The 16,699-nt window shown below is 42.2% G+C and overlaps 1 protein-coding gene across 1 annotated transcript in view; it reads right to left on the bottom strand.

The window, feature by feature from the left end:
• FREM1 (FRAS1 related extracellular matrix 1) overlaps positions 1–16,699 on the bottom strand; it is a 90,238-nt gene that overhangs the window by 40,217 nt on the left and 33,322 nt on the right. The window contains exons 14-19 of the mRNA XM_056848834.1: positions 12,789–12,882; positions 12,202–12,454; positions 10,641–10,826; positions 6,133–6,318; positions 2,205–2,401; positions 1,444–1,669 (exon numbers count right to left, since the gene is read on the bottom strand). Coding sequence (XP_056704812.1) covers positions 1,444–1,669; positions 2,205–2,401; positions 6,133–6,318; positions 10,641–10,826; positions 12,202–12,454; positions 12,789–12,882 — 1,142 coding nt within the window. The remainder of the gene's footprint in view (positions 1–1,443; positions 1,670–2,204; positions 2,402–6,132; positions 6,319–10,640; positions 10,827–12,201; positions 12,455–12,788; positions 12,883–16,699) is intronic.

Raw genomic sequence — 16,699 nt, 5'->3', positions numbered from 1 at the left:
CTGTTTCCATCCACCACCCCACATTCCCTGCTCCAGCATGTCTATTGGTCACAGCCAGCTTGTTTCAGATTACATGGGACAAGTTTTGAACACAACAGCTGTTCATTAATCTATCAGAACACCATGGACTCTCAAACACTGGCAAGGCCGATTTTCTAGGTATTCTGCCTTACTTCAAGAAGAGAAATAATTTGACTCACTCTGTGTAATCCACCTTGGGTCCAAGTGAGAAAGGAAGACTATAAATAATATAAATAAATAAATAAATAAAATACATTTTCTCAGCCCACTAAAACTGAACCCATGAAGCTGCCTAATACCAAGTCAGACCATTTGTCTATCAAGCTCAGTAATGTCTGTTTTGACTGGCAGCAGCTCTCCAGGGTCTCAGCCAGAGGTCTTCCATATCACCTACAACTTGATCATTCTTTTTTAACTGGGAATGCCCAGCAAGTTGGGATACTTGCAAGTTGAGTTCCAAAAACAATCGCTCTGGTAGCTCTAGCCAATGAAGGCTAAAGTACTGGATTTAGACTGAAACTCCAAAACCCAAAGAACACTGCAAAATAGAATTAATAAGGTTTATTAAAAAGAAATGTGCAGGAATATACAAATATAAGAGCAGTGCACAGCAAGGAGAAAATGATAAAATCTAAATAGCTAATCTACAAGTTTTGGTTCTCTAATTCAGATGATACCTGCTCTTCTGGCCTTGAAATTACTATGCCCCAATGATCTTATTTGCACATGTGTCTGACTCCCATCTCTTATATCTCTCTCTCTGAAGTCTGCAAAATTATTAAGTACGGTACCCAGAGAGAGGTTGTCTATGATTTTAGCCCCAATGCTTGAACCAACATTTCTGAAAAGCAAAAATACTGCTAGGCAAAGTCTGTTTCTTGACACCTTCCCCACTACTGTCCCCCCACCTCTGTACATGCCCTGTACATGCTCTGTACAACTCAGTTACATTTCTGGGAATCTGAAAATGGATCTTCAGCATCACATGAACACATGAAGTTGCCTTATACTGAATCAGACCCTTGGTCCATCGAAATAAGTATTATCTACTCAGAACAACAGCGGCTCCCCAGAGTCTCAGCTAGAGGTATTTCACATCACCTACTTGCCTGATTCCTTTAACTGGAGATGCCGGGGATTAAACCTGGGACCTTCTGCATATCAAGCAGATGCTCTACCCCAACATGCATCATGCACTTAGTGAGTCATATTTGGTTAAGTGCAAGCTGTTAGGTATATTCAGACAGAAATGCTGGAGTCATTTCTATATGTAAAAAGAGATCTAATTTTCTGTTCTGAGACCTTGTTTAAAGATAGCCTTTAGATCAGGTGAATAAATAAGAGATTGATATTTCTTATTGTTTCACTATATCCAACAGTACCAATTCAAAAGAACAGAAATAGAAGAGGTAAAGCATTTACCGTTTTTTAGAAGCTCCATGGAAAAACTATGCACAGGAAGTTCATGATGCTGGTGACTGTTGATTGCCATTTTATAAAGGATGACATCATTACCATACAATCCATTAACAAGGAACCCATGTTGAGGCTGCTGGAGAACAGTAAACATCAGGGAGTCTTGAGGTATATCCAGATCAACTGCATTAATTATAGATGGATCCAGTTCTTTCATCTGGCCCTCTTGCACCTTAAAAGTGAAAGTCAAAATCACAGTTCTGCTGAAAATAACCTGTGCAAGATGATGGTTTGAGTGCTGAAATAGGACTGGAAGATCATATATTCAAAATACAATATATATACAATATACATATACTATATATACACACAAACACACAATATACATATACTATCTATCTATCCACACACAAAAATATATACAACTGACAGATACTGGAGCCAATTTTGAAGGGGAAAAGCAAGAAAATAAAGATCATATGAACATAACAAATTGCCTTATGCTGAGCCAGATCATTGGTTCATCTAATTCAGTCTTGCCTAATCTTATTGACAGCAGCTCTCCAAAGTAACAGGCAAAGAAAGGTCTATCCCAACATCTTTTATCTGAGATCCTTTATTGGGGGATGACAGGTATCTTTTAGCTGGAGATGACAGCCACAGCTGAAGATGAGAGTCTTCCCTTTCAAGACAGGTATCTTCTTTCTTGCACACCACCATGCAAAGGAAAAAGGCTAATATTTGGGATGCTGTGTTTTTATCCTTACCGTAATATTCCTTGCTATGAATTCTGGGACTTCATCATTTGTAGGGTTGATTAAGACATAAAATGGTGACTCCTTTGAGTGATGTTTCCCATCAGTGGCATAAAGCATAAATTGGTCTTTGGTTATTTCTATTCTCCTATGCCTGGTCTGGACATAGTTTATGTAGAGGGCCTTCACATTTTTCAGCTGAAATGAGCCTAAATATTTGAAAGAAATTACAAATTAACTGAAACACATGCTCAACTTTGTGAACCCAAGGCCCCTCCTGAGACCCATGTCTTTTTGCATCCCAAGTCCCTCTGGCCTTCAAGACCCAGGGGTGCAGATGAATCTATCCATTTTGATAGTGAGACAGGGTCTTTCGATTAAGGCAGGGGTCGGCAAACCGCGGCTCATGAGCCGCATGCGGCTCTTTGGCCCATTGAGTGCGGCTCTCCTAACTTGGTTCGGAGCCCCTGCTCTTGTGCCCGCTTGCGCTGGCAGCCAGGCTGCGGAGCCGGCGCGCCTGAGAGAGCGAGAGCGAGAGAGCAGGCGAGCGAGCGCACTGTCTCTCCCCCCCTCCCGTGGAGAATGGACGGGTCTCCCTTTCCCTTGCCCTCAATGGTTGGGAGGCTCGGCGGTTCCTGGCCTGCCCCGCCCGCCTATGAGCTGTTGGGCGGGCTTCCTTTGGCGGCGCGTCCCCGGCAGCAGCACTGGGCCGCAGCGCCCCGTCTTCTGCGGCGCCGACTCCGTTCCCCCATCGTTTTCTAGGCCTGCGGGTCCCTGGAGGGAAGAGGCACACTTTGGAGCCAGCAGGGGCTTGTCTGGTAAGTGGAGGGTGGCTTTCTTGGCGGTAGACCTGGACTCCCAAGGAGGGGGAAAAGTCCCCCTTCAGAGGCCAGGTCTACCAATTGGCTTCTATGGGCCTCTGGAGGCCAGGTCTACTGCCAAGAAAGCCAATGGGTAGACCTGGACTCCCAATGGGATTCAGCCGGAGGCCAGGTCTACCAATAGGCTTTTATGGCGGTAGACCAGGACTCCAGATGAGGACTCCAGACGGGGAGGGGAAATGGCAGGGACTTACAATTTAATTTTTTTCAATAAATAAGATCACTATTAAGTATGATATCAAGTTTTATTCAGTGTACCTATAGTTTAATTAAGACTTAAAACTTTAACTAAAGTTTATTAAGTTAATAAACAGTGTACCTACCTATATAGTTTAAGTTTAAGAAATTTGGCTCTCAAAAGAAATCTCAATCGTTGTACTGTTGATATTTGGCTCTTTTGACTAATGAGTTTGCCGACCCCTGGATTAAGGCATATATTTTCCAGGCACTTTAAAAGGATGCAGCTTGGTTGCCTGAGAACTCCAAGGGCATACTAATTAAGGATTTTTGTGTGGCCCTCTGAAGCACCTCACAACCCAGCCATGAATAATGACACAAGTTTTCAGGATAATAACAGAGGCTCCTTCACAATGTAGATTTCTCTGGTAATTTAATCAAAAGCCCAGGAAGTGCTACCAAGTGTTTGCTTGGCCATTGTCAACAAGTCTGATTCATGCCTGCCTCCCAAGTTGATTCAATCACCTTTCATGGGACAGAACTCCCCCCACCCATTACATCACCTAGGTACTCTTCTCCGATACCCCTGTACAGTTGAAAATTTAAACTGTTCTATGGCAGCTCAGATCCTGACCCTCACCAATGACCCTTTCATCATAGATCTTAATATTGCACTAATCACACTGCAACCTAAATTTCACCAGTGAGCAGCTGGATCCTAAAGCCATCCTGGATCCTAGTTCTGCACCAAATTCAGCTCCCCCTATTTGTGATCAGGTAAATCCAGGTGCAAAAGAATGGACCATCAGCCCTCCATTTCTCATAGCTGGTTCTGCTGCCAAACTTTCTTCTGAACTTTCTTCTTCTGAAATCACTGGATCTCCTTGTCAAGACAGGCAGGGTACGCTTTTCCTCTCTCCTGTTCTGCTTCCTTGCCTGATTTAAACTTCCATGTCTTCCTATACTCTTGCCCATTTCTTAGCTTTTTCCTCCCTCAACACTGACCAGCCTTATAGCAAACCAGTTCTCCCTCATAGTACCCTCACCTGGTTAGGGAGGGACTCTTTACCTCTTTTCCAAAAATCTTTCCTCATTTATCCCACCTCATCTCTTGGTCCTTTCTTGGGCAATCCATCATCTTTGTCATTGTAAACAGAGTTACACCCTTCTGATCCCATTGACTTGAATGGACTTAGAAATACTCCCAGCAAGGAACATATTTTATTGGATTTCCTCCCACCCTTTCCCAACTGAGCAATGTCAGTAACTAAAATACAATATATCATGATAATACAATGAACTATAATTAAAAATTATGAGATTATCCTAAAATTTTAGCAGAATGAAAACAGGAAAGTCCAAATGGCACCTTTATGTTAGTACTGGTGGCAGAACAGCCAGGTGAGAAGGCGATAAGGCAGAAGTAAGGATGGAGCAGAGAGGCCATCCATGATGGAACTGTCATTCCCTTCAACTGTAGGCCCTGCAGAATTAAGCTAAGTCCCACAGGGGCCAGGTCTCATTTGACAGAGTGTTTCACCAGGCTGGAGCCAGAGCTGAAAAAGCTCTGGCCCTGGTTGAGGACAGCTGGATACTTCTCGGGCCAGAGACCACCAAGGAGTTGTTACTGGATGAGCGTAATGCTCTTTTAGGGGTGTATCAGGAGAGGCAGTCCAGTAGGTATGATGGTCCCAGTCCGTTTAGGACTTTGAAGGTCAATACCAAGACCTTAAACCTAATTCAGTACCCAACCTGGAGCCAGTGCAGCTGGTGGAGCAAAAGTTGAATATGTGCTCTCCATGGGGACTTTGTAAGGACCCTCGCTGCTGCATTCTGGACCAGCTGAAGATTCCAGAGCTACATTCTGGCTACATTTGTGACCTGTACCTCCCTTGAAAGGGAGACATCCAGCATCACACCCAGGTGCTTAACAGTCAGCGCAGGTGTTAATTGCAGCCCATCAAGAGTTGGGAGCCAGTGCCCCATCTCCGGCCCTCCCCCATTCAGCCACAGAACCTCCATCTTCGATGGGTTTACTTTCTGCTGGCTTTGTTTCAACCATTTCACCACAGCCTCCAGACATCTGGCCAAAGTATCTGGAATGGCATCTGGCCAGCTGTCCATCAGCAGATATAGCTGGGTGTCATCCACATACTGATGACAACCCAGCCCAAAACTCCGGACTAGCTGGGCAAGGGGGCGCATATAGATGTTAAATAGTATTGGGGAGAGAATTGCCCCCTGAGGCACCCCACACATCAAAGGGTGTCGTGGTGAAACCTTTTCTCTAGTGCCCTATATACATCAACCAGCCAAAAAATCTCTTTATCTTCTCTACATTCTTCCTGTTCCAGTCCAAATGCTTCACAGCTGGTTCCCTAGGTTACCAGTTACCTAGAGCTCAGTTAAGGGCTAGGGCAGTTTTTAGTCCAACTATTACTGAAGAACAAGCCAACCAAATATTCATGGATACGTGATAGGAAAGATAAACTGGGACAGATGTAAATGCCCAAAAAACTGCCTGAAGTAGAGGCTCAACTACCCTAGGTGGAAGTTGCCGTCAAGTCATAGATGACTTATGGCAACCCTGTAAGTTTTTCAAGGCAAGACATGTTCAGAGGTGGTTTTGCTATTGCCTGCCTCTGCATGGCCTGAGAGGGTTCTGAGAGAACCATTACTGGTCCATGGTCACCCAGCAAGCTTCATGTGGAGGAATGGGGAATCGAACTTGGTTCTCCTGATTTGAGTCCACTGCTCTTAAACATTATACCACGCTGGCTCTCTAGGCATGCTTACACGGGTATAAAGACATATGGAGGGACAGAGAAGGTGGCAGTGGTCCAGGATCTAAAGACATTGTGTTTTTCATAATCCACACATACCTATACCTATTCCCATGTTGCTTTTCTCAAAGCCTGGGGAAGGTAATATATTTTCGATGTACCCAAATTGAGGAGGAGAAGCTAAAACAAACTGTAAGTCATCTGCATTGGTGTCAGGATCGGTGGCATACAAATGGTTAATTGTAATGGCAGCTGAGGATCCCTCATCCACAATAAACATGGCACCTGCATACAAACAGTATAATGATCAGTATTGTTACTCATGTAGCTTGATTTGCTAACAGATTTCAAGTTAAAGAAATGCAGCTATACCTGATGGCAGAAGCCATTGTTCAAACACATGATACAGATGTTTTCCCTGGCATACCAATGACTCTTTTCACCAAGTATATGAGGAGAAAACACTTGAAAAACAGTTTCACTGATATGCTATTAAGTGTGGTTTATGTGCTGCTCAAGATCAGTTGTTACCTCTGTTTGTCACATCATTAATTGCCTGAGAGCTGTTACGAATTGCTCATAATGAGCCATTTTTCATGCATCGGTGCTTAATTTCCCTACTGGGAAAATACTTCATTTCCAGAACATTGCTTAGGTGATAGACTGCAAATCACAAAGTTATTCATATATACATCGTTGAAAAGTGGTGAACACACACATACACAATACTTGCAAATAGCTCTACTATCGATAATGCGATTCAGTTATAAAGAAACATTTATTGTGCCTTTATAAAGGTGATCTGAAGCCTGGACAAGGCAGTTCTAGAATGTAATTTCTCAGGTCTTTGGTTGTGATTTTTTAATCCTTGGAAATCCCGTTCATATATTGCCTTCCAAACTATTTAAGATAAATGAATATGCACAATTTGGCACTGTCATGGATTAAAAACTTAATTCCAAATATTGTTTGATTCCCTATTACTCTAAAATCCCTGCTTTTAAATTTAGGATATAGTAGATATTGAGTATAAATCTCCTTCTGTTCCTAGTTCAATACTGACTTGCACATGAACATAATAAAACAATACACACAATAATAAACACAATAATAAAAATAGAAATTCAGATTATTAGAGCTTTACAGCCCAGTCCTAAGGGGGGTTAGTGCCACGGCCTCCAGGAGTGGCACAGCCGTACCGAAGCCACAGAGGACTCCCGGCTGTAAAACAAAAATCAAAAGAAAAGAAAAATATAACTTACCTGAAAATCCCCCATTGAAATCAATGGGGCTATGCCACCAAAAAAAGTAGGCATAGCCATGCCACTGTGAGAAGGGGCATTCCCGGGGAAGAACGGGTTAGGAAGCTGCCTAAAGGCAGCTCCATTCCCAGGAATGACCCGGGAATGCCTTCCAGGAAGCCGGTGCAGGGACTTGCTCCACTGGAATGCTGCCAGGAGGCAGCACCAGCTCCCAAGCCCTGCACTGCTGCATCATGTTTCGGTGCCAGTGTGGATGCCTTATCCCAGGTTAAATGAGCACTTATGCCGCCACAGGGTCTTGCTGGCTCCTAAGGAGCTTTGCCCCCTCTTTAGGATTGCTGCCTTCGTCTGCCTTTGCAACTCTTTGAAGTTAATCATGTATATTGGTCTCTACATCTTTATGCTACAGAGCTGGCCAGGGTTGGAGCTAGCAAACCAGCATTTTCATGGGCAGAAATCCTTGTCTGCAAAAAAGCTGCACTGGATCCAACCTCCATACCTTGCAACAGAGGTGTGGGAGGCCATACCACCCTGGTAAAACCTGGATAAAGGGATCATATAGGCATGGCAAATTAGTTAGCTCCATTCCTTGCCCCAACTATAGATGCTGATGAGGAAGAAACTGAAAGTTTTCATACAAATGTTCAGGAAGAAATTGATCACACACCTAAACAAGATATGCTGATAATCATAGGTGACTGGAACGCAAAAGTAGGAAACAAAGCAGAATCAAATGCTGTTGGCAGATTTGGGCTAGGAGCATGGAATGAAGCAGCAGAATGAATTCTGTGAAGACAACAATTTGTTAATTGCAAACCCATGTTTCAGGCAACCAAATAGACGATTGGATACATGGACATCACCAGACAGCCAGTACAGAAATCAAATAGATTACATATTTGGAAGCAGAAGATACAGCTCTCGGCAAAAACAAGACCAGGAGCAACTGTGGTACATACCATGAATTGTTAATATCGAAAATCAAGATAAAGTTTAAGAAAAAACCAGGACATTTGTAGCACCAAAATACAATCTAAGCAATATTCCTGAAAGTTTAAAGACCATGTAAAGAACAGATTTGCATTACTCAGTTCAAGTTAATGTAAGCCACAAAAACTATGGGTGGAAACTAGAGATATTATCAAGGAAGAATGTGCAGAGACTAATCCTGTAGCCAAAAGAAATGAAAACCCTCAATGGATGTCTGAGGAAACTCTTAAAATTGCCAAAGATAGACGAGAAGCAAAAGTAGAAGGTAACAGAAACAGAATCAAAAGTATAAATGCAACTTTCCAGCGACTCGCACGTAGAGACAAATAGAACTATTATAATAACCAGTGTAAAGAAATAGAAGAGAACAACAAAAAAGGAAGAACAAGAGATCTGTTCCACAAGATCCAAGAAATGAAAGAGAAATTCCTTACAAGAAGAATCTTTTGAAGAAGAACCTATAGTTTTAGAAAGTGAAGTGAAACCTGCACTGAGAGCAATTGGGAGAAACAAATCACCAGGAGCAGAAGGGATATCAATAGAGCTATCCCAAGCCCCAGAAACGGAGTCCATCAAAGTCTTGACAAGAATATGCCAACAGATATGAAAAACAAAACAATGGCCCACAGACTGGTAACAATCCATTTACATTCCAATTCCCAAGAAAGGAGATGTCAAAGATTGCAGCAACTATCAGACCATCGCATTAGTTTCTCACACAAGTAAAGTGTTGCTCAAAAATCTTACAGCAAAGGCTGTTACCATATATGGAATGAGAAATGGCTGATGTTCAAGCTGGTTTCAGAAAAGGAAGAGGCACCAGAGATGATATTGCAAATATACGTTGGTTACTAGAGCATACGAGAGAATTTCAGAAGAAAATCAGCTTGCGTTTCATAGATTACTGCAAAGCTTTTGACTGTGTGGATCATGAAAAGCTATGGCTGGTTTTAAAGGAAATGGGTGTGCCGTTACATCTGATCGGTTTGATGTGCAACCGGTACTCTGGACAAGAGGCCACAGTTAGAACAAAATATGGAGAAACAGAATGGTTTCCAATTGACAAAGGTGTTAGACACAGATGTATTTTATCTCCCTATTTCTTCAATCTATATGCAGAACATATAATTAGAAAAACTGGATTAGATTTAGATGAAGGTGGAGTGAAAATTGGAGGGAGGAACATTAACAATTTGAGATATGCCGATGATACTTCATTACTGGCAGAAAATAGTGAAGACTTGAAACAACTACTGCTGAAAGTTAAAAGAGAAAGTGCCAAAGCAGGACTACAGCTGAACATCAAGAAGACCAAAGTAATGACTACAGGAGAATTACACAACTTTAAGGGTGACAATGAGGAAATTGAAATTGTTGAAGACTTTCTATTCCTTGGCTCCATCATCAACCAAAAGCCAAGAAATCAGAAGGAGATTGAGACTGGGAAGGGCAGCCATGAAGGAGCTAGAAAAGATTCTGAAGTGTAAGGATGTGTCACTGGCCACCAGGATTAAGTTAATTCATGCCATTGTATTCCCTATTACTCTGTATGGGTGTGAAAGCTGGACAGTGAAGAAAGCTGATAGGAAGAAAGTAGATTCCTTTGAAATGTAGTGTTAGAGGAGAGTGTTACGGATACCGTGGACTGCCAAAAAACAAATCAGTGTGTTATAGATCAAATCAAGCCTGAACTGACCCTAGAAGCTAAAATGACTAAACTGAGGCTGTCGTACTTTGGTCACATTATGAGAAGACAAGAGTCACTGGAAAAGACAGTCATGCTAGAAAACATTGAGGTCAGCAGGAAAAGAGGAAGACCCAACAAGAGATGGATTGACTCAATAAAGGAAGCCACAGCCCTCAATTTGCAAGATCTGAGCAAGGCTGTCAAAGATAGGACATTTTGGAGGACATTGATTCATAGGGTCACCATGAGTCAGAAGCGACTTGACGGCACTTAACACACACACATTCCTTGTTAAAACAGTCTTCATGGTGGGTCGCAGTATTTGCATGAAAAGAGGCCATGTCACTCATTCATATAATAGCTCAATCCAGATTTTACTATACTGATATAAGGCCAGACCACGAGAGAATATAATACAAGTCATAGAAACAGAGCGCAATGACAATGTATGAAGTGGATATGGTAGTAGTAATCACCTAGCTAGTTTGCAACTTTACTGCACTACCACTCAGTCCTCTGTCAGTTTTGCAGACACACCGTAACTGTAATCTAAATTGCAAGTGAGTAATGAAGCAATCACATGACTATTTAACCATTTGCTGAACTTAGCATAGACCCAATCTACATTCTCAACATGACAACTGAACATATATAACTTTTTTTGTTACCAGTAGCAATGGATGGTGGCTGGTTATCCACTGGAAATATTGTGATGTTTATGTCATATAGTGGAAAGGATTTATGCAATGGCACAGGAGGTCCATCGTAACAACAGACAACATCTTGGCCAGTTTCACCATCAGAGACAATGAAGGTAAGGATATCAAATAAAGGAGTCAAGCCAATCTCTCCATCTGGAAAAAGAACTCAAGATAAAGCACAAAGTTCTGCAATAAAAAATAAACTCCTATAACATGTATTAAAATATGGAGATGCCAAATATTTTGAGCAATCATCATGAGATCATAAGAAAGAAGAAAGAAATTGAATATCTAAAATAGTTCCATAATATTAGATTATTCCTTGGTGGAAAGTATCATCAAGTTGCAGCCAATTTATGGCAAACCCAAAGGGTTTTCAAGGATAGAGATGAAAACAGACAGTTTTGCCTATTGCCTGCCTCTGCATAAATACCCTGGACTTCCTTGGTGGTCTCTCATCCAAATATTAACCAGGGCCAACCCTACTTAGCAGCCAAGATCTGATGAGACCAAGCTAGCCTAGGCCATCCAGGTCAGGGCAGATTATGTCATATAAAGAGCAATTGCAAGGATAGCAACATGACCATACACATGTCTATACTTCATCAGCAAATAGTATCAAACACTAAGAAAAATACAATTATCCAATTCAGTGCTATAAAATTGTACCTTCCACTCAAGGAATCAACCATACACAGGAATTATTAATCCTAAACTAATGACAATGATCAATATTCTCCATAAGAACCATGTTAAAAACAAATGAGTATAATCCAGCCAGACATAAGGACCTTGAAGCCTCATTGATTTAGATGGCAGCATAAAGGCCATATTTAACATGTAACCCTAAACAGAATATACCTTTCTAAACTTCATTGAAAGCAAAGGGTATACCTGTATTTAAGGAACTGCACTGTACACCTCTCCTGTTGCAATAGATGGAAAGCATTAGCATATTCTAGTTAGTTACCAGAAAACTAGCAGACAAAACATTTAGAGTTGTGACCTTCCCTGTGAATTTAAATTAGCCCTAAATTTAACTGAGTCTATCCCTTTAGGCTAGATTGCGCAGTGAACTATCACAATGATAATTCCCTGGGGTTCTGCATGTTTCCAAAATGAATTGTGATTGAATTCAGTCTAAATAATGCTGGTACAAAGGTGTCCCATGAATATGAGCAATCTTTTTGAATTATATGCTTGCTTGCCACAAGGAATGCTGACATAGACAAATGGCCTTGATGTGGAGGGGCAGCCATAACACTTAACATGGACTGCAGATGTTGCACAGCAGAGGTACACAAAGCCATTTCTACAATTATAAGAAATTACTTAGTGGGTAGAGTCAGGAATGGATAGTGTACTAACTTTAGATAGTTAGTACACTATCTAAAGGCCTTTTTAAACATCATGTAGCCAAACCCTTGGCCATATCCTATATTGTTTAATACATGGCTCTAAGCAGTTACAATGAAATTGTGAACTGTAGTGGCATAACAGCGAAGATTTGCATGAATATGAGTCTCACTAGTATGTTCGTATGCTACTACTCCAGAAATAACATCTGTTTGGTGAAAACGATCCACTGTAAGTCCATTTTTCTTCACAACTCCGTGTTTAGGATGCCGAGCAAGCATGAACATCAGTTGCATGTCATCACTATCTATATCAGTGGCATGGAGGGATTCTGAGGTGAAGAACACTGCCCCGCCCTCTGAACATTGCATGAAAGGAATGAGGTCTGCATTCATGACAGGAGGTTCATCATTTACAGGCATAACCTGGAAAATATGCATAAACATTATATATTATAATCACATTCAATTGAAGCAAAGAGTAAATTGCAGCAGCAGAAGGGAAAAATGAAATGTATATCTGGTGTGAAAGAGAAACCATAGAGAGAAAATGTATTATCTTGTGCAGTCTGGAATCTCTGTAGAAATTGCAATTTGAATAATAATCATGCTCATAACATGACCACCATGAGAAAAATCCCTGGTGTAGAAGCAGCCAATATTCGTTACACAACAGAGTCCAGTTTTTTAAAGAATTGCAAAGCCATTCAAAATTGTTATTTTCCAGATGGACCCCCATCCTGATGTGCTTTGTACTGACCTCAATATGAAGGACAAACTCAAAGGAATTGACACCATCTGTAGCTGCAAGCAGGATATCATCCTGTGGAATCTCAGAGCCATTGTGACGATATCTGTGGGAATAAAGATTTGAATATCTGTATTACTATTACTGCAAGTGATTACAATGTACTAAGTGCTATATAGATCAGCAAATTCACAACCCCTGCACAGACAGTTAACAGAGAGTAGAAATATCAGATGGGCAATCATGGATGAGGAATTAGACAGAGTTAGAGTTTAGGGGTAGAAAGGTAGAGATAGGTATCGTTCATGCATAGACAGTATAAAAAAAACAACAGGATTTGATTAGGCCAACCAGGAGCAGGGTACAAAAAGAGAATACTACAAAGGCAAAGAAAGATCCCTGATGGACCACAATAAGAGAGAAGGAAATCAGGAAAAATAACTTCCCCTGTGGAATGGCTTAATAAGTCATTAGACAGATAGGAAGTGAACCAGTTGAGGTCAGAGTTGTGGAAACAAAGGGTGTGAAAAGAGAAGCAGGAAAGATGGACCAATTGAATTAAAGAGCAAAGAAGGGGCTGAGGACACAGGAGCAATCTCTGGGTTTGGCAGTGAGGAGGCTGTCCCTAATTTTGGTGATGGCTGTTTCAGTGGTGTGTTTAGGGGGAAAGCCAGACCATACAGAGTCAAGAGAAGAAATGGAAGAGACAAAGTCAAGACAGTCAATATTTTCTCATAAACATAGAGCTCAATTATGCTACCAGCATTTCATGTCATTTATCTATTTGTCAATCCTATTTTTATTTTCCCCTTCTTTCCAGGAGGTCAATGCAACATACACTTTTCTCCCATTCTCCATGTTATTCTCACTGTAAGTTCATGAAGTAGGTTAGTGGGAAGCAAGTAATTTACCCAAAATTACCCAGTGAGCTTCAAGGCTGAACAGAGATTTAAATATTGGTCCTCAGTCTCCGTCTCACACTCTCACCGCTATCACCACTGTATGGCAGAGTTACTAGACTCTACCAATTCAAATTGCAGATGGCAAATCTAAAAGTTGAATGCTATCCCGCATTCTAAAACATACATTATTTACACATGGATGTTTTTAGGGCTGTTGATTCGGTTCGGCCCGAACTGAAAATCAGCCGAATTTCCCCTGATTCGGTGGTTTTTAGTTCGGGAGGAACCGAACTCAAAACTGGCGGGCAACCGGGGGGGCCGAATTCAGCGAGTTCGGGAGTTCGTGAATAAATTCGGCAAATTCGGGGCCGTCAGTAAGCAGCATAACCGTCAGTAAGCAGCATTCTCCTCCCCCGGCCAATCGGTGGCCAAGCTGGTTCTTCTTCTGGCCAATCAGTCAGGATTGAGTACTGGAGGAATCAGCTGAGATGCGGCCCGGCCAGGGAGAGGGAGAGAGAGAGCGAAATCCTCGTGTGTGTGTGTGGGGGGTGCTTGTGCACATTCGCTCCTTTCTGTGGCTGCAGGGGGCGTATTTTTTGGGGTACAGACACAAAACTTTCACTGGAGCTTCAGATGAAGCTTCTTAAGATACCCCCCAAGTTTTGTAAACATTGGGTCAGGGGGTCCCGAGATATGGGCTCCCCCCTTTTTCTTTCCATGGCTGCAGGGGGCGCATTTTTGGGGGTACAGACCCCAAACTTTGAGCAGAGTTTCAGACCAGTGTTCTTAAGATACCCCCAAGTTTTGTAAACATTGGGTCAGGGGGTCTCGAGATATGGGCTCTCCCCCTTTTCCCTCCCCCCTTTTTCCATTTATGTGGCTGCAGGGGGCGCTTTTTTGGGGATATAGCCCCCAAACTTTTAGCATAGCTTCAGACAATTATTCTTAAGATACTACCCAAGTTTTGTAAAGATGGGTTCAGTGGGGGCAGAAATATCGCCTCCCCCCTTTTCTCTTTCCATGGCTGAAGGGGGCGCATTTTTGGGGGTGCAGATCCCAAACTTTGAGCGGAGTTTCAGACCAGTGTTCTTAAGATACCCCCCAAGTTTTGTGAACATTGGGTCAGGGGGTCCCGAGATATGGGCTTTCCCCTTTCCCTTTTCCCCTTTTCCCTATTGGGATGAATGGATCAGCCGATCCTGTGCATCTTCTCCAGAGCAAAACGTCCTGTGCCTAATTGGAATCATCTTGGATTACAAGTCCTCTTCAGCCCCTCTTGATGGAACAGAAGACAGCCACAGTAAGACCCCTTTGGGGGCTTTAATCTATAATTTTTCTCCTGTGTATGTGTGTGTGGGGGGGGGAAAGCAGAGTCTGTGTGTGTGGGGGGAGGGAGCAGTTTCTGTGGGTGGGGGGGAAGCCAAAGGGGGCTTTCGTCGGTTCTGCCTGGGGTGTGTGTTCCCCCTCGAGTCTCTCGCTCCCTGGTTTGAGGGGGGAGGTTTCAGTTGTGTGTTGCAAAGGTGTTGTTTAACAAGGTTGTGTTGTTTTGCAGTTGTTTTGCAGTTGCTTTGCAAATTTCTCAGCTGTTGTCGGGGCTGGGAGTTTTGTGCGTGGGCGGCAAGCTCTGCTGAGAGATGCACATTAAGGGTGGGGGGGACCCCTTTCAGGGCCCATATCTCAGCCCCCCCTGACCCAATCTTTACGAAACTTGGGGAGTCTTTCAATAAACGTCCTTTAAAGCTCTGCCGAAAGTTTGGGACCTCTAACCCCAAAAATGCCCCCCCAGAGCCGCGGAAAGGCACGATTGTGTTTTTAATGGCTTTATTCGGTCGAATTTTTTTCCAAACTTTGAATTCCCGCCGAATTGAACGGATCCGAAGTGGGGGAGTTCGGACTTCGGCATATCCCGAATCTAAACGGGCTGAATTCGGCCGAATCCGAACTATACCGATTTTTTTTAATTCAACAGCCCTAGATGTTTTACTCCACCTGTAGCAGCACTGTATTTGGCAGCAACCACATGATCTTGTCTTCCATTCTATTTTGCTGCCATCTTTCTCAAGCCTAGCTTAGTATGATCTTTTTGAAAAAATCATAGTCAAAGAACCTTCAGATGTCATGTGGATTGTAAGATTTACAGTGTTTAGGTCCCATTTACATTGACACCATTTGTCTTAGCCTCTGCAGCTACCACTCCCCCCTCCCATACTTACTGGAAGGCTTTTTCATGCTTTAAAAATTGTGAAATTGCTACAGCAGTCTGGTATCACAATCTAACAGTTCTCAGCTTTTATTTTTAAAAAGTATGTAGCCCTTTTGTTGAAGGGTTGGAAGGGGAAAGGAGCAAGCTACACATTTCCAGTTATATTTCTGCAACAAAAATGGCTGGAGTCTTACTTTTTGGAATAAAAGAAAGCTGGGAACTAACTGATCATGCCAATAGAATGCTATAACAAGGCAGTAATCTAGCAACCCCTCCCCTTTAAAGCCATTTGGCAAAGAGGGGAAATAGTAGCCTCTGGGGAGGGGGGGCTAAGGATGTGAACTGCAGAGTGGATGATTTGTTGCCACTGCAAATGCCATTGCATCTACAGCACCAATGAGTGATACACAGAGAATCATCTGTAGGTGAAAATAGCCTTACAAATAAGCCAAATTAGTATACTAGATATAATGTTCTATATGAACCTTCTCCCTAACATGCCAGTTTTATATGTACAGTATTGTTTTTAATGTGTAGGAGAATTCTAATATTTAACATCCCTCTTCAGTAGTAGAACTGCCACTGCCCACCAAAAACTACATCCTTTTGCCCAGTCATGTGCTTCTGCTCTCAACAATTGTTGAATGCATTCATTTTTACTTTAATGGTATTGTTCACATGGCCAATTCGGCCCTGAACAATGTCACACTGAGATCAAAATAAGAAAAAAGAAAAAGTAATTATCTAACTATCCCATAAAGAAATTAATATTTTTAATCTTAATTGTCTGGGGAAGAAATTTGGCAACTGCCAATGTA

The sequence above is a fragment of the Euleptes europaea genome, chromosome 4 (genome assembly GCF_029931775.1).
Source record: "Euleptes europaea isolate rEulEur1 chromosome 4, rEulEur1.hap1, whole genome shotgun sequence".
In the NCBI taxonomy this organism is placed as follows: domain Eukaryota; kingdom Metazoa; phylum Chordata; class Lepidosauria; order Squamata; family Sphaerodactylidae; genus Euleptes; species Euleptes europaea.
Note: the sequence above shows the minus strand (reverse complement) of the source record. Positions and strands in the feature narration are given on the sequence as shown.